The sequence below is a fragment of the Ambystoma mexicanum genome, chromosome 1q (assembly GCF_040938575.1).
Source record: "Ambystoma mexicanum isolate Mex_15411 chromosome 1q, UKY_AmexF1_1, whole genome shotgun sequence".
NCBI lineage: Eukaryota > Metazoa > Chordata > Amphibia > Caudata > Ambystomatidae > Ambystoma > Ambystoma mexicanum.
In genome coordinates, this window is record NC_090922.1 from 494,761,350 (window position 1) to 494,784,099 (window position 22,750).

The window sequence follows — 22,750 nt, forward strand, 5'->3', positions numbered from 1 at the left end:
ACCATCCTCCCCATTCCCATTGAGCCCTATGAGGGCTCAAATGGGAATGGGGATGTACCGGGACCGGGTCCTGTGAAAGGGATTTATCGGGCCCTCCAAGGTCGGAATGGCCCGGTAAATCCCCTTTTGCGGGACCCGGACCCGGGTTTGGGGGTAGCCATGCCCTTATTAAGGGCGAGGCTGCCTCCAAACTCATAATGAGACCCACTGTGTCTCATACCAAAACACTCACAGCACTCCCGCACATGCAATAATTCCCTCTTGAGCTCATCAACTGCATCTCACCATTCCATGTGAATGGTGCTCGAGACAAAAGAGTCCATAGGAAGAAAAACTGGGGGAGGATGATCATTTTTTCCAACAACCAAGTCTGGGTCCCCATCTGTTAATCGAGAAGGGATGGGGTTGTTGTTGAGATCTCTGGAGACCTCTCTAGAGGAGATGCAAAGGGATGAGGAAAGAGAGCCCCTCTTCAAATGCTTCAAATTCACTAATGCCCGCTTCTCTTTTCTAAATAAAGCAATGGTTTCCAGCAGTAGCAACAGGGCTCTCGATTTGTGGAATGAGATGGGCTTAGAGTCTCCTCTGTTCCTCGTTCTTGTCAGAAGAAGGGGTTTACTCTGCCTTCTGCCTAGGATAGAGAATTTTAGATTGTTCTCAGTATTTCCCCAACATCACTTCAGATACCGCATCCCTGAAATAGGGAGCCAGTATTGAAGAAACATTTAGAGTCTTGCTTACTGCATCTACCTATGCATAGCGGCTGTGGGATACAGGATCTCAAAGCATTGCAGTCGGCTTGACCCCACTATAGCAGACATGATTCTTTACAACTTTATGGTCTTACTGGTGGCTTCACCCCAACATGACCAACGCCAATATGTAATCAATTGAAGTTCATTTTTCATAACAAAAGCATGCAACTGCCACTTGACATAATTGTATTCTGACCAGAAGAGGTACAGGGGGGATTAAAGGGTTCTATGCACTGTTCCCAAATGTGAACCATAACTCGGTTCAGAGGTATTTCAGTCATAAAGGCAAAACAGATAAAAGTAGGTACATTACAACCACCATCTGCATTTTGATAGCATCTGTTGATGAAAGGCTACAGTCTCCAAAGATGTAGATCTGCAGCAGAAGCTTCCAAACAAACAGCAATACTATATCCACTAGAAAAACCATGGTGCTTAAAGTTCTGGGCGTTCCAAAACACACTAAGGGCCCGCAAGGCAACCCACATAGTAATGCAGGCTTATAATAAATGTACAGGAAGGAAAGAAAATATGCATTTATACAACAAGGGTGCTATTAGAAAATTAAAACAACTACTTTATTGTCTTTGGTCAAGATCAGTAACTGGGGTCCTGTATAGTCTTCAGGACACACAGTAGTTCCAGGGTGGTCAGGGGCATAGGAGGTTGTGAAAGGACAGCTAGTCATCAACAGGTTTTGTAGCATAGCCTTCTTTGACGGATCCTCTGCATGGAACAAGTCTCATAGGTGTGTTATATGGGTCTGAGCTGTGGTCTGATTGGCAGCTTAATTCGAGGAAAGCTAAAGGATCGATTTAAATACACAAAGATGGCAAGGAAGTTATGCAGGCTCATCCAAGTGGCTGTATCACCAAACCATTTAACTTGACTCAACTCGATCGTTCAGTTTGATGGGGGGAGTACCTTGTAAACTCAGCAAGTTGTTGCATGAGGAGGCACTGAGTTGGTGGAGGTTTGGTAGTAGCTTTATAGCTCGAAACGGGCTCAAAGTCATTTTTGTCTCACACAAGCAGATACCAGAGGTAATTAATCTGGAAGTACTTGTGTGTGGGGTCTCAACCAGAGAAACATAGAGGGCTGAAACTTTGTTCTGCTACTTGACCCTCAGACTGAACTGAAATGAAGCACCTCCAGGTGCAATCATTCAGAATGTTCCCCTAGGTTTACTGGCCTCTTGATGTACAGCCACAAACAAGCTTGAAGTTTTTCCAGAGGGTGTTTATTCTGTTACCCAGTAATGTTATGGAAAGGGTCTCTCATCCACCTCTGCTCAGCTGCTTTATCCCCTATGGATGAACTGTGAGCAGCTCCAAAAGGTGACCAACGGTGCGGGGCTTTATTTTCCATTTAAAGTTGACACCAAGCACGAAATTGTTGGTTTCCAAGCCTCCTGCTAGAATTAAAGTTTAGAACTCTTCATTTGGCATGTCTGCTTTCTTTTACAGAGACACCTGAAGTGCCTGGTTCAAAGAAGGTCCCTTTGGGCAGAAACTAGGCACGTTTGGAATTTAAAAAATGGTGGACAATATTTGTCCAGTGTTGATGGTCTCATATTTCTTTAGATTTGCGCTTAGCCTGCCTCCACAGAAAGAAGGGCTTCTAACTGCAAATTCCTTGACTTGTCTAATCGCGTTGAACTTTCAAGACCCCACTTCTTGCTGTGGCTTCAATCTGATCTTTGAATCTCCCATTGCCACATGTGAATGAGACATGTTTCCCTCTGTGAGACCGTCTGCATTAGTATGATTCATTACACCACTAACTCATCGTCAATCACAGAGTGGCGGGTGTTCACACTGTAAACAGATAAACGGGAATTAGTCCATAACTTTAGCCCTGTATATACCACGTCATAATCCTTTGCAGGTAGGCTGCTTTATCTCTATGCCTGCCCAACGTTGAGCAATGTCTCTGCTAGGGCACTGCCATGAGATATCACAGACTAACCAAAAAGCGAATGTGGTTTTACCAGGGTGCTGCACTTTATTCACCCCATACTGAGGACAGAAAGTCCTTGACCTACCATTCCATATATTATTTCTCTGACTAATATTGCTGGTGCTAATAGGGTCAGGGAAGCCAAGTGACAATGGCATGTAAATGGAATCTCCTATTCAAAGTTCAATTGCACATTTTCTATTAAAGCCAACTTTACCTGAAAGGTGGACATTATCCCTAACAGTTCCTGGGGTGCCAGTATACTGTGCATAGCAGAAAGTATACATGTGTATATATAGAAGGGTAGTAATAATCAAGGATCATGCCTTAAGGGCTGTCAGGCCCATGTGGATAGATAACTCTAACACCACTTTTTAAAGCATTAAACGTTTTCTGAAAGTGAGGCTGTTTGACAGATTTAACTTTAATGCAGAATCCAATCACATGGGGCAAAAATGCCTTTGAGGTTTTCTCTTGCAGATGGAAACCTTTCACACCAAGCATCCAGGGAACAATGGTCCTGGAAGCTGCCTGACCTCAAGATGGCACACCGTACTTATTGCAGCTCCCAAAGTTGGGTAGTTCCCCAATAGCAAACATCTGTTGAATGGGCAGATATTTTGCAATCTTATTATCCTGTCTCTGTATTTGCCCTGCAGAGAAGAGCTTCTTGATCTGGGAAACACTGACCAGCAGCAGTAACCCTGCCATCTGCTAGATAGACCAAACAGGAGCTTTGAACAGAGGTATGCCATTGTGAGGCCACACATAAAAGGGGTCCTCTCTCTATCGCCTCATTGTGTAAGGACCAGTCGAAGGAAGAAGGACGGGGTGTTACATGTGTTTATGCAGCAAAACACTCTGTGAATGGTGTATAATCTAGTGGATCTAATGGGGATTCTCTCATATGTTTAATAGTCACTGACAAATGTTTGAAACAATCTTTGAGGGATTTTGACCGTCATACACCTACCTTGTGACCTGACACCCAAGATACTTAATTTTCTTAAAGAGACTGTTTCCGGTGACAGCTGCATTTAAAGTGTTAACACTGAAGCTCTATTATTCTTCTAGCCACAGCAATATTCTCAGGTTAAGGGTCCTTGATTGGCTCTCTCCCCTGTTGCATAACATTGCAGGACATTTCAGCAGTTTGACTATTGTGTGCAGGATATGGTACCAGCTGCATAAACACAGATATCGTCAACCCGACTCACCCTCACAAAACCAGTTGCTTGTTCATCAAAACATTTTGCTATGTTAGAGACACATGTATTTGCCATCAGAAACTATTGGATATTGCACCCACCGCCAGCAAGTCGCGCCATTGCTTGTATGTAGATACAATGAGTCATGTCCCCTGTGCAGTTAACAGGCTCGTTGGGCACACAGCTTTCACCTTCTACGTAGCAGGAAAGGCACTTTAGGCCATTCTCATTGTCGTCTTTGGGTGGGACTGAAAAAGAGAGAAGATCTCTACTTACACAGAGTGAGATAAGACACAGGGGTAGAGTGCAACCCACTGACTATGAATCAAGATGAAGTTGCAAACATTACAAAAGGAGCCCCACAGAATGAATAAAGAGTTGCATACGCACATATACAACAGTACAAATGGCTTTACACACATTAGGAAAGGGCGCAAACCAAGCAGCACAGGGTGGCGCAGGGATTACATTGTTTTGTAAATGACCAAGATTTGAGAATATCCACCAGCAACAGAATGTTGTTTCCAGACAGAAATTCCCCATCGCCACATCTTCTTGTTCTTTTTACCCCTTATCCTAGTACCTCTTAAAAGTGCATATAATGTGCCTCCATGCTCACATATGGGGTGGCACCCAAACAAAATCACACTGCAAGTAACATCTTGTTTTTAACAATCTGGCTCAAACTTCCCTCATCAGTGCTGAGCTGCGATTCCCGATACTCCGTTCTCATGACCTCACACCTGTTGCCAGGGCAACTTTGACACATGTCCATAGCGACTACTCTTGCTATGCGCTCTGCTGTGCCTTTCTAGGATCTACTTTCCACAGAATGTATATTTGCCAATAATGTCACATCTCTCTCACAGCCACATTTTACCCTCCGCTAATCCTGCAATTTATGGCATCACACTTGCAACATCGACAGAATTCATCAATGTGTCTGTCATACTTATCCTACCTTGTCTATGTCGACCTTGATCCCAGCCTTACCATGACCAGGCAGGTCAATGCCATTGCATCAACCTCAGCCTATCATTCCAAACTCCTTAACGTAGTAACAAAACTGCCTCCTCATCGCCAGAGCAATAATAGGCTCAAGGTTGGACTACTGCAATGCCCTTCTCATAGGTACTTCCAGCAAAAATCTTGCTAAACTCCAGCTTGTCCAAAACAAAGCCCTCGGGGCAGCCACAGGCATTTCTCACAGGGACCACATATCAGGGCTTAGAAGTCAGGTCCACTGGCTACCCGCTAAAGAAAGAATTATCTTTAAAACTCTTGCCCTGATCCACAAGTGCCTCCACGATTTAGCTCCCCCTTACCTTGCCAATAGGTTCTCCAAACCTTCTGCTACCAGACCATTCAGATCTGCATACTCCAAATCGTTAATTGTACCCAGGACACGGATAGTACGCGCTGGTGGTTCTAGCTTCCCTGCAGTGGCTGCCACCACCTGGAACGCCCTTACACCACACATCAGGCAAATTGACCCCCATGATTCCCTCCTCAAAACCTGCCTGTTCGTGTAACTTGCCTGTACCTTTAGTCACTCTTTTGTGTGGCCAAGTATCTATCTATCTGTGTAATCATGTACCGGAGCTATGAATGTGTCCTGGGCGGCTTCATTGTAACCCTTTAAGTAAGCCCTCTTATTCTCCAAGTTCTCAGGGCCTCGGTGCCCGTGGGCTGTAGTGCGCTTTACAAATACATATAAATAAAAATAAATTAATTAATTATAGGCAACAAATCATCACATCATCATCAACGAAATATATGCAGCGCTAGCCATAAAACCAGTCACATAAAGCATTTACACATATAAACACAGTTTACGGTTTTACAATTATAGTACATCATGAATTTAGATAAAATTAGACAAAAACTATGACCTACAAATCTCTTTAGAGTCAAGTCACAAGAAGATTTATAAAACAGACAAGTTCCCTGTGCAAAGATAAAAGTGCCGTAGCTTGTTCTTTAATTAAACCACGACATTTGACCAAACTATCTCTGCTCATACTCCCTTATTTTCCCTCACTAAGATTAATTGATCATGACAGCATGCCAATTTAATTAAGTCCATGTCCCAAATGAATATCTACCTGATTTTATTGGAAATCAGTGCCATTATTTCCTCCCAGAACTTCACAATTGCCATTATTAATGCTGGCTGAGATCCCACCAGGCACCTTCCACAAGAGGTCATGTTGTCAAGGAAGTCACAATGATGTACACATTGACTCAGATGAGCATTTCGCCTACTAGCCAATGCCAGACATGCCAGGATGGGGTGGCATATTGTTTCAGAATTACTTTTATCTTGGCAAATTCAGCAATGTTGCACTCCACAGGTAGCATTTGTATGTGCTCCCGTTACCGCCATGCATGGACTCTCGTTAAAACGCAGGAGCATAAAGTGTCTCCTGATCACAGGAGAGGGAAACTTGAGCAGGTACGGCTGTAGACACCCCGTCTAATGGGCAGGATCAACCCCTTCCTACATCTGTTTATAACTCTTTAACCTTTCTATGTTTTTTCAAGAATCCCATATGTTGGCCTTGTCCACCATTTGTTTAATTAAGAAGGGTAAATCCATTTCCCTGTTAATGTGCCACTCCATTTCCTCTATAAAAGCGGCACACCTGTCACTCAATCTAGTCAGCACAATACTGTTTAGTTTAATCAATTCCTCACCCAGTAGTTTGATTATCAGTATGTCCATCATTTTATACATTTTCAACCAAGGGGCACAGCTCCTAATGTTGATCATAGATTGAAGTGAAATTAGCACCTACTCCAATGTAAATACACATTCTGGCAAGCAAATGGAGACACCTAATATCCTTCTCATTATGGTCCCCTCCAGACATTGTAAGCAGACCTCCTTCATTGCCTCACAACACTCATATAATGCATTACAGTGGGCACTATAATTTTCTTATATGTCAATACCATACTCTTTATGCTGTACCCATTACACGTGTTGGTGAAATTTCTGATTGTGCCTAAGTTACTTTGAGCTTTCAACTCAATGGCCCTCATTACAACCTTGGCGGAGGACCATGGTGCTTTTAGCACCATGGTCCATGCCGCTAAGGTTACGATTCCGCCATGGTGGATGGCGGAATTACCACCCCATTACAAGGTGAGTGGGGCGGTAATTCCCCATTCACCAATGGCCCCTTCCCCATTCCCATTTTTGCCCCATAGGGCATAATGGGAATGGGGAAGGCGATAATTACGGCACCGTAAATTATTATCGCCAAGGTCCCTTAGTGGGTTGGTTTTTAACGCCTGCAAAAAGCAGGCGTTAAAGTCACCATCCCGCTAAGGGACCTTGTAATCAGGCGGTAAGTGTTTAACGGCACCAACGCTCTTTACGGCGCCGTTAAACACTTACCGCCTGGGTTGTAATTGCAAGGTGTCCATCATCCAATCTCCTACTAGAAAAGAAAACACTCACATATGTATACTATCGGACTACATCTATACTGGAATCCTAGATCCTCCATTTTAGAGATGAGACCTGCTTCTTAGTCCCAAAATATGTTTGTGTCTTTTTGGGATTCATAGGGAGCACATTTTTGACCGAGTACCTCAATAGTGCCTCCATTGACTTTTTTAGTCCAATCTGCATATCATCCAAAAGTATTACATCATCAGCGTATGCAATCAGATTCAGATGTTCATTACCCCACTTGGGCAGAAAGGATCTGGCACTGAATAAAGCCTCTTTTAGCTCTGCTGTATAAAGGTAAAAAAGCAGGTGTGTCAAAATGCACCCCTGTTTTAGACCCCTATTAGTTAAAAAAAAGTCCAATAAACCTGCCCTCGCCATCACGTGGGACCCTAACCGCATTATCTGAGTGCAGCTGGCACAGCCTATTGCACAGCCCCTTATTAATGCCCCAGTTCTTGAGTTTGTCAAAAAAGGATAGGTCTGTTGCCTTGCTGTCATCGATATATGCTACATACAGTTGAGGGACTTTGCCAAACCTTTCCCTGCCAAGTTGGACTCTAAGTAATGGAATATTCTGTGTTCTTGAGCAGTATCTACGGAAGTCCGTCTGTGCCACATTCAGTAAGTTATCTTTCAGTATCCAATCCTATTGTGTTCTATAAAGTATTCCCTAGAAGTTTCTAGCATGGCTAATAGCCTTTAATTGGCAGGATCGTCTCTGTCACCACACTTAAACACTGGTATTAATAAGGAATGTTTCCAAGATTGGGGTGTTTTATTCTGTGCAGTGATAAGGGCAAAGTAGTGATGTAATATTTAGACCCAAGGTTGAGGATCTGCTTTCATAATTCTGGTAGTTAGACCATCACGGTCAGGGGCTCCCGAGTTTTTCAGCTTAGTTATCAGCACTTCAATATCTTCCTCATATTTACTATAGCCAAAAGGTGTGCTTGTAACTCATTTATCATTAGTTATTGCATTGGACCCCTTAAGTGCCAAGGACGAGTATGCTCGTCCTTTTTGCATAGACTTGCATAATAGCCTGGCAATTAGCAGCTGGATTTGCTCACTCTGTTATTTGCCAGGTCTCAACATGCTTATAGTCTTTAGAGACAAGAATTAACAACATATTCTGGCATTCTTTTTTTTCTAATGGACTTCCTTTGCAATCTTAAGCAGGTTTTATATTTACTGTTCTGCTATTTCATTCATACTAAACCTCCAATGAAATCTGCCCTCAGCCTTTCACTATATTACGAATATCTCTCCTAAGTTGTTGCTTTCTATTGGCTATGAGTATGTTGTGTTGTAAGTGTCTCTCTTAGCTTTAATATCCCCATTAGGCTTTTTCTTTCACCAACTATTAGAAATAATGGTAAGGACCATTCCTCAGTGCCACCTTTGTTCCAGTCATAATTACTTGTTTTATTCAGTGACCTTCTACTATTTCTGGAAAAGTAGCATCAGCTACCCTGTTCATTGACTGTGACCGATTCACTGCAAGTGGATCTCTTTGTCTTCTATGTTTGTAAGTAAATTAATTCCCACCAGAGCATGTTCACCATGCTCCAAACCTTGAAATAAACCTACTCTCCACCGTTCCTAGGTTATTGATGTCAATGGACATATAATCCAATATGGCTTCAGGCTGCCCCATTCTCCAATTGGGGTTGCCTGCAGTTTCACCCTTACCCCTACCATTCAACATGACCATCTCATAGCCGGCCATAAATCTCTGCAACTGAGCCCAAGCTATCCTCCTTGCCACATTACAGTGATGCCAGCAAAATTGTTACAGGTCCCTACTTCAAAAGGCTGTCGACAGTGCACATTGAACTCTCCTCTAATGATTATTGGAGTAGCAATTCCTACTTACAGTCAGAGTTTCCACAATATCCTCTTGCATGGCATTCCGGAATGTACAACCTGGGGGGGTTTATACATTAATCAGAAAAATCTGCCTTTACTTCCAAAATGTGACCAACGCTGAAATTACATAAGGGGACGTTTTAGTAGGACTTATGACCTCATTGTTAAATGTTTTCCTGATGCCCATAATCATGCCACCCTTGGGCCGACCTCTATCATCTTTGGTGGACTGGTTCATTAATAGACTGTACCCATCCAGGTGGAACTTATTCTGAAGCCATGTTACCATTACATGGTCATTGGTCCCAAGACCTCCAATACTCTCCATTTATCTGGCTCGCCATTAGAGGCCCTCAAGCTATTCTGGCAACTATAGGGAAAACCATGGTTTCTTCTTTGACCCTGAGAGTTCCTTCACTTTGCAAATCAGAGAGGTCTCTTAACCCTGTAATTGCCAACTCCAAATTCTTCAATGCATACAACCTTACCCCCAATATGCAGAATAAGGTGCAAGTCACTGGAACTCTGCTGCTGGCAAGACGGGGCTATTGCAACAGTCTGTATTTATTCCTCCCAAGGTTGCTGGCCCATACCCTCCAATTGATCCAGAACAAAGCAGTTCAGTTTATCATGGGTTAAAACCCCAAGATCATATTCCCAGAACTGAAAACACTTCACAGCACCATCTGAGGGAAACGATTGACCTTAAGGGTCTGTGCATCATCCACAAGGTAGTCACATCTGAATGGCCTTTATACTTCAGACCTTACTTTAAAAAATATACTGTCCATGCTGAGAGCTGATATACACTGCTGCAAAAATGTTATAGTTTAGCCCCTTCTAATAGGGAAAAGAAACAGTCTAAAATCCATCCGCTCAGAAGGCATTCTACCTTTGATCATAAAGTGGGAAACCAGACACCTTTAGTTTAGAGCAATGCTTAAAAATGAAATCACCCCTTCCACCATCATTATTCGGGTGCTGAGATCAGAATTTTCAGCTGACAGGGGCTGACTGACCAGGCTGGGCGACTCTTGGACTAGTACTATCATCTCCTCCTGGGGTTTCCCTCAGTCCCACAGCTGTGTTTTCCCCTCAGACCACTTTACAGGACACCTTTCAATTATTAGCTGGCTGATTTTGCACTTGGTCCATCTTTCTTAACACTTCACCCTTTATTCTGGCCCCCGCTCTTTTATGGTCTGAATGCCCCATTCCTCTTGGGAAACGATGAATCATTTTCTCCAGTGCAGCTGGCTCCTTATAATTCAGCAATACATAAATACTGCTTACTGCCTTCTGCTGGTTCTTTGATAGGACCCCACGTGGGTTTACCTTCCTCTTGTACCAGAAGGCACATGTATTGTCCCTTTGCCATCTGTTTCCCGGCACCATTTACAGGGCTTCAACCCTCCTGAAATACAATGCACTTCCCTCTAGGCCCTGGACTCACAATGTATCATCTTTATGCTAGTAAAGAAGTCCTTGGAACAAGCAGCTATGTCAGTGGATCTACAACCTTTCAAAGAAACGGTTGTTCCCAAATTTCAGAGTGACAAATGTACACTTAAGTACCCTTTTCCCCTTCTTTTAATTGGTTGATTCATCCCCTTATAAACTCAATATATTTCAATTACCACCTACGTACACTAACCTAAACCATAAACAATGTGCTTCCTAGTTGTTCATGGGATGTACATTTTGATCAGGAATCAGATTTTCCAGATCAGGGAGATTCTGCTTCTTTTGGCTATATTGTTTTTTGAGAGCTACATTCAAATGCGTGTGCATAACCTTGGCTTCTGGAAGTTCCATGAAATAAGGGCAGACCCCAAGACTCTCCTTCAGAGGAGTTATTGTGCAATAATGATCACTGGGGTACAGCTATAAAAGGACAGTGACATAATTATGTAAAATGGCATTAAAATGTGCTCAGCTTCAGAGTACCCATCCATTACCACTTACCATAACTTTCAGAAGGATCGATTGCAAGCAGTTAGATCTGTTGCCACAGCTGTCAGTGCTGCTTCTGGGACTTTTGTACTGTACAATACTCAGTACCAGTTTTCTTTGTCTCCTTTCCTTGTTCCCATAGCCTCAGTACAGGTATCTAGCCCATATCTTCACTTTGGCAACACTGTGATAGCCTCCACCTCCTCATGGGTGCACCAATACTTCACAAGGCCTGCCCCAATCTGTCCACATGCTGTCCACTAATTGCTGACCAATTGATGACCAATTCACTTTTCCAAAGAAACACAAGTTTTGCAACAAAACAATGGCAGCTGGCTGTGTGCTCTATTGAATTTCCCATCTTGCTTTTTCCAATGTATCTATTTCATGCGCCTGCAGGTCCATGCCTCTTGCCTTCCTTTGCATGTTTAATGTTAAATCTACTCTGAAATGATCTCATCAACCCAACTGCTACTGAATAAACCCTGTGTATGTGCTTTGTGAGGTGGCATCCCCAAACGAGCACCTAATTTAGTGGGACAAATGTGCCTCCATTATCATCCGCAAAGCTGGATGTAGGAATATGGAGGCTGCTTGAATTCTATGTTAACTAACCCAGTATATCATGGCCAATTTAGGTTCGATAGAATGCGTTTCTATATATGGCACTGTCTGGTGCATTTAATTGGTTCATTTGTTCCTTCGGATCTTTCTGTGTGGAGTCCTTCTAGTGCTTACCAATGCTGCTTGAATGTAAATGAGTACATATAAAGGCTTGGGGAAGGTTATGAGAAAGCACTGGATCAACAGGAGGAAAACAATACCCACAGAGTGCAGACTTCAAGAGAGGCAGAACACAACCATTGCATTCATCCCTTACCTGCCTCCTGGTTCGACCTAACCCAGTGACCATATTACTCATATTCACAGCTCTATGTGACTTGGTAAGTAGCAAGGAGACTGATATGACAAGAGTCAGAAATTATGCTTAAAAATGTATCCACAGTTGAAATATCCGAAGGAGAAATGGTTGTGTAAGAAAGGGAATGTCTGGCTTAAAGACAGTAGTGGTGCAAATGTAAAAGTCTTTACTTAGGGCAAACTGGTATTAATGCTATACATGAATAGAGGAAAGTGATTGAGTGGGTTATTTTATCACAATAGTAAATTGCATGGAGTGGACCACTTCTGATTCCACTTTAAAGCAAACGGTCCCCTCTGTGCAATTTCCAATGTTTCTACCATGCTGTGGAAAAGTTGGGAGCACAGATTAGGCAGAATTGCTATTACTGTTCACTTTTGCATTAGGTAATTGTCAATTAGCAGTCAAGGAAAGCATGCACAATTATTCTGAGTCAGCAGTGTCCTCTAGGTCCTCCCTTCTATCTAAAAGGCTAAGTGTGAGCCCTGTTTCCCTATTAGGCAATCATATTCTAGCACAATGATGTAATAGGATCATTATAATGGGACATCTTACATTTGAACTGAAGCCAATCTGATCTTTTATTTTTATTTTTTATTATTTGCTTCTATCAATTCAATGATTTTGCAAAGACGAAGAGCAATTGTGTCAGTGTTTCTTTTCTTCTTTCTTTTCCAAGCCTGAAGCAGCTTTAAGATTGAAGTTTCCATCTTGCATTCTGAGTTTTGGATTCAGGTTTCCAATTCAGTTAGACCTTCGAATGGTCGTTGTCTGGGTACTCATCAGATTTGAGGGAGCAAGCCTCTAGGGCATTCCTTAATATTTTGGCAGTTGCTAATGTCCAAGTTGTCTTCGTACAGCGAATTGGGATCGATCAACTGTCTCAGGTACGCTCTTCTCCATTTTAACGTTTTGGGACAATGTAACAGGAGGTGCTTTATTGTTTCAGGTTCATGTTCCGTTTTGCATAGGCGACAGAGATTTGTTTGTGATTGTCCTCTGATGGCCCTTACTTCGTTGGTCAGAAGTAGGTTTAGGCGAGATCTCAGGAAGGTAGATCTTAAAACCTTGTCCGGGAATCTTTTTAGGACTTCATTCAGCGAATGTAGATTTTTTGGTTGAAAGTTCAAGTGAGTGAGGAGTTTGTTCTTTCCTGCTAATGTAAGAGTCTCTATCCAGTCCAGTTGGTCCATTTTGCGTTTGATTTTCGTGGGGTTTTGGATTAATTCATCTTCGCAGCATCCACTGTTGGCCAGGACTGCTCGCTCCTTGGCAGCCCAGATGGTAATAGGCTTGCTCCTTCCTTCAGCCTTTTCCGATTTGATTATGTTGTATAACAGCGGTGAGTCCTGCATTATTATTTTCCTGAAAAGGGCCATTTCCCCTGCTTCAATTGTTGCTTTCAAGGACAGAGTTCCCAATTCTCTTCTGATGATCGAGATGGCGGTGGAACTTGGAAGCTGAAGGACTTTGCGCCAGAAATATGCTTCCAGCTTTGGCCAAATTGCGGGCGGGATCGCTGGCATTGCCTCACATCCATAAGTCAAGCTCGGTATAACGTTGCCTTTATAAAATGTTAGCGAAAAACGGCCATATTTTCTGTCGATTATTCTTGCCTGAGTGGTGAGTTTTCCGGTCTTGTCCCATAGATGATGTTGCATCGAAGTTTCTGATTTTGAGTTGTCCAAAATCACCCCCAAGTATTTGAAGAGTTTTACCACTTCTATGGACGAGTTTTCGATGTGCCATCTGTAAATGTTTGTGTTCTTTCTTGGCGGCTGACCGAGTATCAGGATTTTTGTTTTCTCCTTGTTTATTTCTAAATTGTGGTTTGCTATATATTTGGCCAAGTTGTCAAGCTGCCTTTGAAGTCCAATTTCAGTTTGATCGAGGAGAATGAGGTCGTCGGCATATAATAGGTGAGTCACAGGTGTGTCTCCAATTTTCGAAGGAAAATTTCTTATCGATTCGCCGTTTTCTTTAAGGTCGCCAAGGAAGGAGATGAATAGAACCGGGGCCAGGGGACAGCCCTGTTTCACCCCTCTGAGGGTCGAGATTTCTTCTGAGAGCTCGCCTGCCTGGTCCAACTTGACCATAATTGATGTCTTGTCATGAAAGGCCTTTATTGGGTCAAGAATGTTGTTTGGGCACTTCCATTTGTTTAGTTTTGACCATAGTAAAGTTCTATCTATTCGGTCAAAAGCTTGGCTGAGATTTATAAAAGCCATGTATACTTTCCCCGATCTTGACGTAAGTATGGTCTTTATGATGATGTTGGCTGTGGTACTCAAATTTTTCATAAACCCTATTTGGAATGGGTCTCGGCACGTGGCTGTTTTTGCCCAAGTTTGAAAACTTTTTAGGAGGAAAGATCCGTAGAGTTTGCCAATTGTGTCCAAGAGCGCAATTGGACGGGAGTTTCTTGGGTCAGTTCTATCTCCTTTTTTGTATATTGGGGTGATCACTGCAGTGCGCCAGGAGTTTGGAATCGATCTTGTGGTGCAGCATTTTTTAAATACCTGCCCAATGAAATTGCTCACTCCTCTGGATGCTTTTTCAAGTCTATGTTAGTGACGCTTGATGGCCAGTACGATGTCTTCTTCATTTGAAAAATCTTCCCAGGTAATAGATCTTGCCTCAGGCTTGGGAGCATCTGTGATTTGCCTGGGAAGTTGGAAAATCTTGGCAAAGTGTTGTTTCCAGGCTTCTTCCGGGACTTTGTTTAGACCTTTTGTGATTGTCCCTGCTTCAGTGTTCCTTATTAGTTGCCAAAAGGCACCTGAGTTTTTATCTGCCAGTTTTCTAAGCATTTCTTCTGAGTCCTGCTGGTAGAGAAAGATTCTTCGGAAGTGTAGCCACGATTTGTACTGCTTTTGTTCCTTCAGATAGAGTTGTCTTGGTCCTTCTGAATTTGAAGATACTGCCAATTTCTTTAGCTTCCTCAGGATACAGCGTTTCATTACCAGTTCTTTATCATAAGTGTGTAATGGTTGCTGAGTAGACTTTTGGTTTAGTTTCCTAAGTATCATGAAGGGGATCAGTAAGGGCTGATAATAAGTAGATTTTAGTGACTCCCTGTTTTCCCGTAGGCAATGCGTTTTGTAGTTTCTGGACAGTTCCTCGATTCGTTTGGCAGTGAGCCTTAGACGATTTCCTTGGGTGTTTGGTTCCATTTTTTCTGGCAGTTTCATTTTGTCCTCACCTTCACTTGGCCATGCAATTTTCAGGATATTGTGGTCACTTGCCTCTACCCTTATGACCTCAAAGGCTGTAATTAGGGTCAACATAGCCTCTGAAACGTGTATGTAGTCTATGGTCCCATTCTGGGCTCCTCTTTCCCAGGTCGGGACATAGACCGCCTGAGGGAGTGAGTGGTCAATATTACGAAGATTTCTAGAGTCCATAAGTAATTGCCATTTTTTTCCACGAGATTCCACCTGGCTTATTGGACGCGATGGAATACTTCTTGATAGTCTGATCGGGCATTTAGCATTTAAGTCTCCACTTAGGATTATTAGTGGGTTGTTTTGGGTGGACATAATGTTGTCAATCTCGCTTTCAATGGTTGCGAGGAAGAGTCTGTCTGAGATGACTTGGGGGTTCCAGTAAGTTGCAATTACAGTTATCATAGAGGAGGTTGTAGAAAGGCTCTTCCTGTCCAATTGTTCCCACTTTATTAGTATTGCTAAGTGGGTTTGAGTTGCCGCCAGCTTCCTCTGAATTGAGAGGCCCGTGCCGGATCGGACTGCCACGAGAAGACCGGCTGATGGACGGCTCAAGCGACCTTTCTTGGCCGGAGAGACTGCAACTGCGAAGCCGTCAATTGTCAGAGGGGTGACGAGCCATGTTTCTTGGAGGGTAATAATGTTGAATTCTCTGAGGTTTACTGCTCCAGGTTTTTTAAGGTGAGCAAAGCCCCTGGTATTCCAGGACATCATTTTTAGTGTTTGAAGTTGAAGATCTCGTTTCGGCCTTTGCTCTGTGAGGCTCGCTCCGTCTTCGATGGAATCCACCCTGGCACTAGATGGTATTTGTTGCTATTTCTTTGTTTGACTTGAGGACGTTTTCGGAAGCCATGCGAGGAGCTGTTTAATCGGTGCGAATGTTGACAGATTGGTTTTGGCTTCTGGAGATTCCCGGTTTCTTGAAGATTTTTGACTTCTGTTAGACAGTTTTTGTTCGGATTTTTTTTCTGAATAAGACAGAGCTCTTTTCTTGGTAGGCAATCTTCCTTCTTGCCTTTCTATTGCTCTTTATACGTTTCTTTCTGTAGGTTTCCTGCTCGGGGAGAGTCGATTTTTTGTTTTGCCTGTTTTGTCCAGTTGTTGGGGTGAATATCTCCTTGGGGACAGAGGCCGGTTTTGCACTTTGAGCTCTGATCTTGATCTCTAATGAATTTTCTCAGATGGATGAGTGTGTTCTTTAAATTCAAAGTTCTCTCTAGTCGACCCTCTTTTTATCTCTGTGATAAAATACCCTTTTCTCAGGAGATCTTCTTCTCCTTCTTTAGACCATCTGCTTTTGGCTTCTGCGTTTACATGTAAATACACCTTCACTTTTTTGTCTTTTTGGTAAGGCTCTACTAATATCAGGCCGGTGCTCTTTAAATCTTCGAGATTTCTGATATGTTTCAAGATTTTCAAAATTGTGCCCCTATTTAAGGTTGTCTTTTCAAAGTTTTCCAGGATCTGTTCTAGTTTGAGAACTGTCGCAAGAGCGAGCCTTTGTTGTTTTGCTGTTTGTTGATTCCAGCTGCTATCTCTAGAGTGGCTTCTCCTTTCTGCTCAGTGGGTTCTCTTGTTTTTTTTGTGCCAATTGAGACCATCTTTCCGACTGTTGTCCGTGTTTTTTGGTGAATTTAGTTCTGCGTGATTTCTTTTTAATGGATTCGTTCTTGTGGCATCCGGGCCTCTAGGATATCTTTGGTTTGGACTGAAATCAACCTTCTTTTGCTCACTGTTCGTCCTGCATTTTTTGGATGTAGGGGATGTTACATAGTTTTTGTTTGTAGGCGATTTTTCCCCGTCGCCTTTTTCAGTGTGAGATGGACTGCCACTTTCAGGGGATGAATGGAGAGTGATGTTCATCGACGCTTCGTCTCGTAGAAAGTCTTCGACTGTGACTGGAGAGTGTGTCTGTGAGACTTCTGAGGGACTTCTGACAAAGTGGCAGACTTGGATTGGCGATTTTGGCGAAGCAGTAGGTACACTTAATTTCTAAGCCAACTTTCTGTTTTCCGCTTAAGGTGTCTGGTTTTTTCTCAGGACTTGGCCAGCGAGGCACAGGGACGGAGGGGTTTCCATTGTGGATTGAAGTTTGAAGTTATTTTTTGCTCTTTTCAGATTGTTTGGCTGAGTTGATGTGTCTTTTGTTGGAGTTTTTGATGTACAGATCATAAGTGGTAGATCAGTTTGCTTCGGAGCTGTCTCTTTCAGACATGATTTGACCGTTCCCTTTTTTGCTCCTTTAAATAGGAAATGACGAGGGGGTTCAAGTTTTTCTTTTATTTTCAGGTTTATGGTAGACTTTTTCCCAAAATCAAAACAGATTTTATTTGAAGGTCGTTTGTCGACTGACTGTGTCTGTATACTCATTACTGTTTCTTTTTCAATAATTGGGTCTGTTTGTGATGCACAGTCTCTTGAGTCTTTAATTAGAATAGAATGTGGTAGAGGAATTGGGATTGCGGGATTGGTTCGTTTTGGGTCTCCTATGGTTTTGTCGTATATTACACTGTCGACTTTTTCTTTGGCGGTTATGTAGCCTTAAAAGTAGGTCATTTTGGTGCGAGTCATGGCGATCAGTGTAGTTTGATCCTTTAAAGTATCGTTTATAGCTTCATATAGCTTTCCGAATGGAGCGAGCTCAATTGTCAATGCTGACATCAGTGTCGTCAGGTCTCGCTTCTCAGGTGGGGTCTCCTTTATCCCTTCCTCTGTTTGACCCGCCCTTGTACTCTTCCTTCTAGGTGGAGTGTGGGACAACAAGGTTGAATAGAAAGCAGTGATTGAGATTTGGGTTGCGGGAATTTGTTTACTGGTGAGGCTGCTGGTAGGCCCTGTGGTGGTTGCGCTCTGACTGGTGACAGGGCAGGGAGCAGTGGTTGCTTCTCGACGGGAGACCCTTTGGGTCCCTCATTTGTGCTCTTATCTGTTGGCTGGGTCTCTTTAGTTCGAGGAGCAAGTGGGGGGCACGGGGGCCCCTTTGTGCTGTTTGTCAATGGACTCTTTGAAAGGGGGGTGACTGACTCGTTGGAGAATGGTTGACAGATTCAGGTCTCTGGCTATCCGGTAGTCCGATTTGGTCTTACCCAGAACTTTCATGAGAGTAAAAATCCTCCTGGATATTTTCTTTGCAGCCAAAGTCTGACATACCCTCTTTAGGTGTATAGGGGAACTTGCATGCTTTTGGACCTCCTGCCAAGTCTAGCGTTGTGTCCAGCATTTCTGCATCTGTCAGTTCAAGGAGGACGTCATATTTCCGTTTTCCTTGGCTGGCAAAGTATGCTTTTAACGAGTTGCAGATTGCTGCGTTAGTCAAAAGTTTGTCCGAAGAGTTCTTATTTTTTTGATGTGGCAAATTGCCCAGTGTTCCTTTCTTTTTCTTCTGATTTTTTTTTAATTTTTTGTTTTTGTTTTGAAAAGTGTGAGTTTTTTGCAGTGGTTTTCGAGAAGTTGAAAATAGACAGCTGATCTGAGGGAGAGGTTGCACTGACTTCTCGTTGGTAAGGTTTTGGCGTGTCAAACTGAACGTCTTCATTTGATCTCTCCTCTGCTGCCAGCTGATCTTTGGCTCCACCCCCTTGAGGAAGTGGAGCCTCGCTTTCATCCGCGTGAACTTCAGCGCGGACTTCCTTGTGCTCTGTTGACGTTTTTGCCGTCAGGCTTTCCTCCGGCTCGTTCTACCGTGAGTTTGCAGCGTGGGCGACAGGCGTCAGCGGCTCTTCAGCTCTGCGACCAGGGAGCCCCTGATTGGGGCTCGGAATGCTGTTTTGCGCAGGTCCCGGCACCGGAGACTTCAAGCCCCCGGTGAGTTCAGGGCCATTTGGCAATGCGGTTTGTTGCGAATCCTCATGGGCTATGGCCGGCGATCGGGGTCGGGGAACCGCATGCTGTTCTCTCGCCGCACACTCTTCGGTCCGCTGCACTGGGAACTTGGATGCATGCGGTTTTCCCGGCTCCGTCGCCGATTTTCTCTCTTTGGCCCCGCTAGCCTCCTTGATGGCGGTGACTCCAAGTTGCCCAGCTCCTTCGCTGGGACCGTCTTTTCCGGGCGAAGCGTTTGAACTACGCCCTTGTACAAATGCATATCTTTCTTGCAAGTCATCTTTGCCGGACGTAAAGTCTAAACGTTTCAGAGAGCTGACGTTTGAAAGTCCCAGTTTTTGTGAATGCTTTGATCTTAATGAGGGACGCACCGGCGGGTGGGGGAGGTCAGAACGGAGGGATGCAAGCCTTGAGTTTTGGCTTGAGCTTCTCATCCACCGAGCTTCATTGTCTTCTCCTCCTGATGTTGGTGAGGCGGACGTTTCCCCTCACCTTTCTTCCATGTTGGTGTTGGTTTAGGGGCGCCTGCCCCACCTGCCCACGGACTGCCACAGACTGCAACTCAGCAGCCAACGCTGCGGCCGCTCTGCAGTTTGGAGGGGTTTTTAAGTCCAACCCACAAGAAGCAGGATACAGTAGAGAGACTGTAGAGTAGAGTAGACTGCCACAGACTGCAACTCAGCAGCCAACTCCGCGTCCGCTCCGCGGTTTGGAGGGGTTTTTAAGTCCAACCCACAAGAAGCAGGAAACAGTAGAGAGACTGTAGAGTAGAGTAGACTGCCACAGACTGCAACTCAGCAGCCAACTCTGCAATCTTATCATTATCTGCCTCTTGCATAAGAACTAGCATGTCTGATCCAGATGGGTCTTTGTGAATATGATAAAAGAGTATCAGTACTTTATCCATAACATTCCCAGCTATAAAGTTTGCAATTAAATCTTTTCAAAACATTTAACACGAAATTGAATATGTTTTTTTTAATTAGTGTTGGCCTTTCTATGTTTTAATAATAATACAAACACATTTGCACATGCTATATTTAACAATGCAGATAGATAATTTGTTTTGGAAAAGAAGTTCAGACAACACATAGCTAGAAAATAAGCAACAACTATTTTCTCAATATTTTCACATGTGTTTTAAATGCATTAAGCTTTTGTTTGTGGACTCATTAACCCTGCCATGCCTTTCTAAAGTTTTAACAATGTTTTGTATTATTTGAATATTGCTTTAAAGGAGAAGGCTGACAAAGCCAATAGATCTGAATGGGCATTTGTGAAATGCTTCCCTGCAAAAGACAAGAGGAAGGTTTCATCGGTACAGACATTGTGTGGCCGGGCTGGGAGTTTAGATCTGTTCACACGGAGGCATAGAATGCAATTTATGACAGTGGTTTGTCAAGCAATATGAGATTTATTAAACCTTTGCAATTACCCACAGAAAGTATGGTAGGTATTTGTTGAATAGTTGCAAAAAACAGCAGATCCACACATGACAGAGCCCTGAAGAAGCACTTCAAAACCCCCCAAAAAAATGTTGGATTATATGTAGCTCAGATCACACTTAATTCATGTTTTTGATCATGCGGTCGATACTTATGAGTATAAACTAACTTGAGACACATTTACCTGGATTAATAAACATCTTTTTCTTTGGAAGTAAATAATCCAACAGCATCCTACTGCACATCATTTTGCACTTCAAGCAATGTGAGAAGTTTGCTTAAAACTTACATTTGCTTTCAAAACATTTCTTATTATAGTTATTTCGTGCAGTGGTAGGTTCTGTGTCGGATTCACATAATTGTTGGTGCATAATGAAGGCATCTCTATGTATTACTATGTTGTACACCTCCATTTCCTCCATGAGGATGGGGGTTGGAAGCTGAACAGAATGGAGATGAATATGTAGGGAAACTGCAAAATGTGTTCCATTGTTTCTGGTCCTACTGATATATTTTGTACCTGAGGGAGTATAGAAACTCTAAAGGGAGAACATGCCTAAGCATGCAGCTGGTTATGTGCACAGGGCTAAATGATACTAGTTCTGAAATTGATTGCAGAAAACTGTTCCTCTTCCTTTCATGGGACTGCTAAATGTTGACATTTTCTAAAAACATCCATTTTCTTTTTTTATGTTTGTTTTTCTAAGTTTTTTGTAATGGCACATTCCCACGATATTCCCATTTTCACCCACCGCCTTACCACTCTTCTTCCTTTGCAATCGTGTTTCCCATTCGTATCACTTACCATTCATCCCAATTTGTTTTGCTAAAGTTAGTCAACCTTTGCTCCTTGATTCCTTAAGTTAAGTCAACGTTCTGATTGCTCTTTTAATAGAATTCTCACAGTAAACAAAGGGCCTATTAATGTGCATAAGAGCTTCTATTTGAGGTGAGCGTCTGCATAAAGCAGTAAAGCACTGTAAATTTCCTCTTTGCTAGAATATCCAATGCTTGCCCTGCTTCAGTCCCAGATCGGTCTGACAGCAGCATCTCTATTGGACAGGTCATCACCTTAGCCAAGTTGCGCAAGATTGTTCTTTCAAAAGAGGGATAGAATTCAGGAGCATACCAGTGCAGTGCAGGTGAATGCCCGAGCAAAGACATTTATAAAAGTCAATAAAAAAGTTAAACAACAAAGTATCAACTAAAGGTTTGTTATAAGGCATTTACAAAACACAAAGAAAACAACGATATATTAAATCAAATAAAATGACAACATGAAGGAAGTTAGGGAAAATCAAAGACCGAGACCTAACAAACTGAATGAGGCTTAGACAGAAGACACTAAAGCCACTTTTAAAGGCTGCTTCTGATCTTTGACTCGCCCATATGTTAATCAGGGAGTATTAAGAAGCTGCAAATAGTGGATTCCCCTCCCACCCCAAAAGAAGTGGCTGGTTGCATCTTTGCTCTAGTATATGGTCTGGTTTAAACCTATTGCTGCTCAAAGTTTCATTTCACATGGATAATACAGTGCAAATCCCCAGGTTGCAACCTATAACCATGTTCCTAAATTAGGAAAACGTTTTTGGAGTCAGCAGAGCTTGCTGATAGTGCCATAAGCATATTTGACTCTGCCAAAACTGTCAGTGTCTCTCGACAACAGTGACAGCTTTGTGAGGGTCCAATCTGAGTGAAGATATGAAGTAGCCTGACACAACCGCACAGGTGGTGCAGTTTGTAATTCTCCCAAAGTTAAATGGAAAGAAAAGTGTCTGGACTTGGTGGTTTCATAGATAAGCATTTTGACTGTGGAACTTAGGGTCTAATTAACAGAAGCATTTTATAATGGCACAATCCCATAGGAAAACGCTCTGTGAATCAGACCCCTAGAGCCTATCTTCACTATGTACCATTTTCAGAACTGAGTTTACACTTCAGACACAGAAGTGTCTCTATTTAAATCTCATGTATGCTAAAGCACTGCTAGAAGCAACAAGAAAAGTGTCTTGTCTTACAAAGGAACTCTGTAACTGTGGGACTCAGAGTCTATCTTCAATATCTACTATTTATGGACTGAGTTTTCACTGTCAACATAGGAGTGTCTCTTTAAATCTCTTAGACACGTGA

At 42.9% G+C, this 22,750-nt stretch overlaps 1 protein-coding gene across 4 annotated transcripts in view; it reads right to left on the bottom strand.

Moving 5' to 3' along the window:
• Positions 1-22,750, bottom strand: part of LOC138529468 (uncharacterized) — a 522,169-nt gene that overhangs the window by 350,901 nt on the left and 148,518 nt on the right. For 3 of the 4 annotated variants that reach the window (XM_069640827.1, XM_069640828.1, XM_069640829.1), the window contains exon 4: positions 4,024-4,170. The exons of the other annotated variant lie outside the window; for it this stretch is intronic. In XM_069640827.1, coding sequence (XP_069496928.1) covers positions 4,024-4,170 — 147 coding nt within the window. The remainder of the gene's footprint in view (positions 1-4,023; positions 4,171-22,750) is intronic. 4 annotated transcript variants of the gene reach the window in all.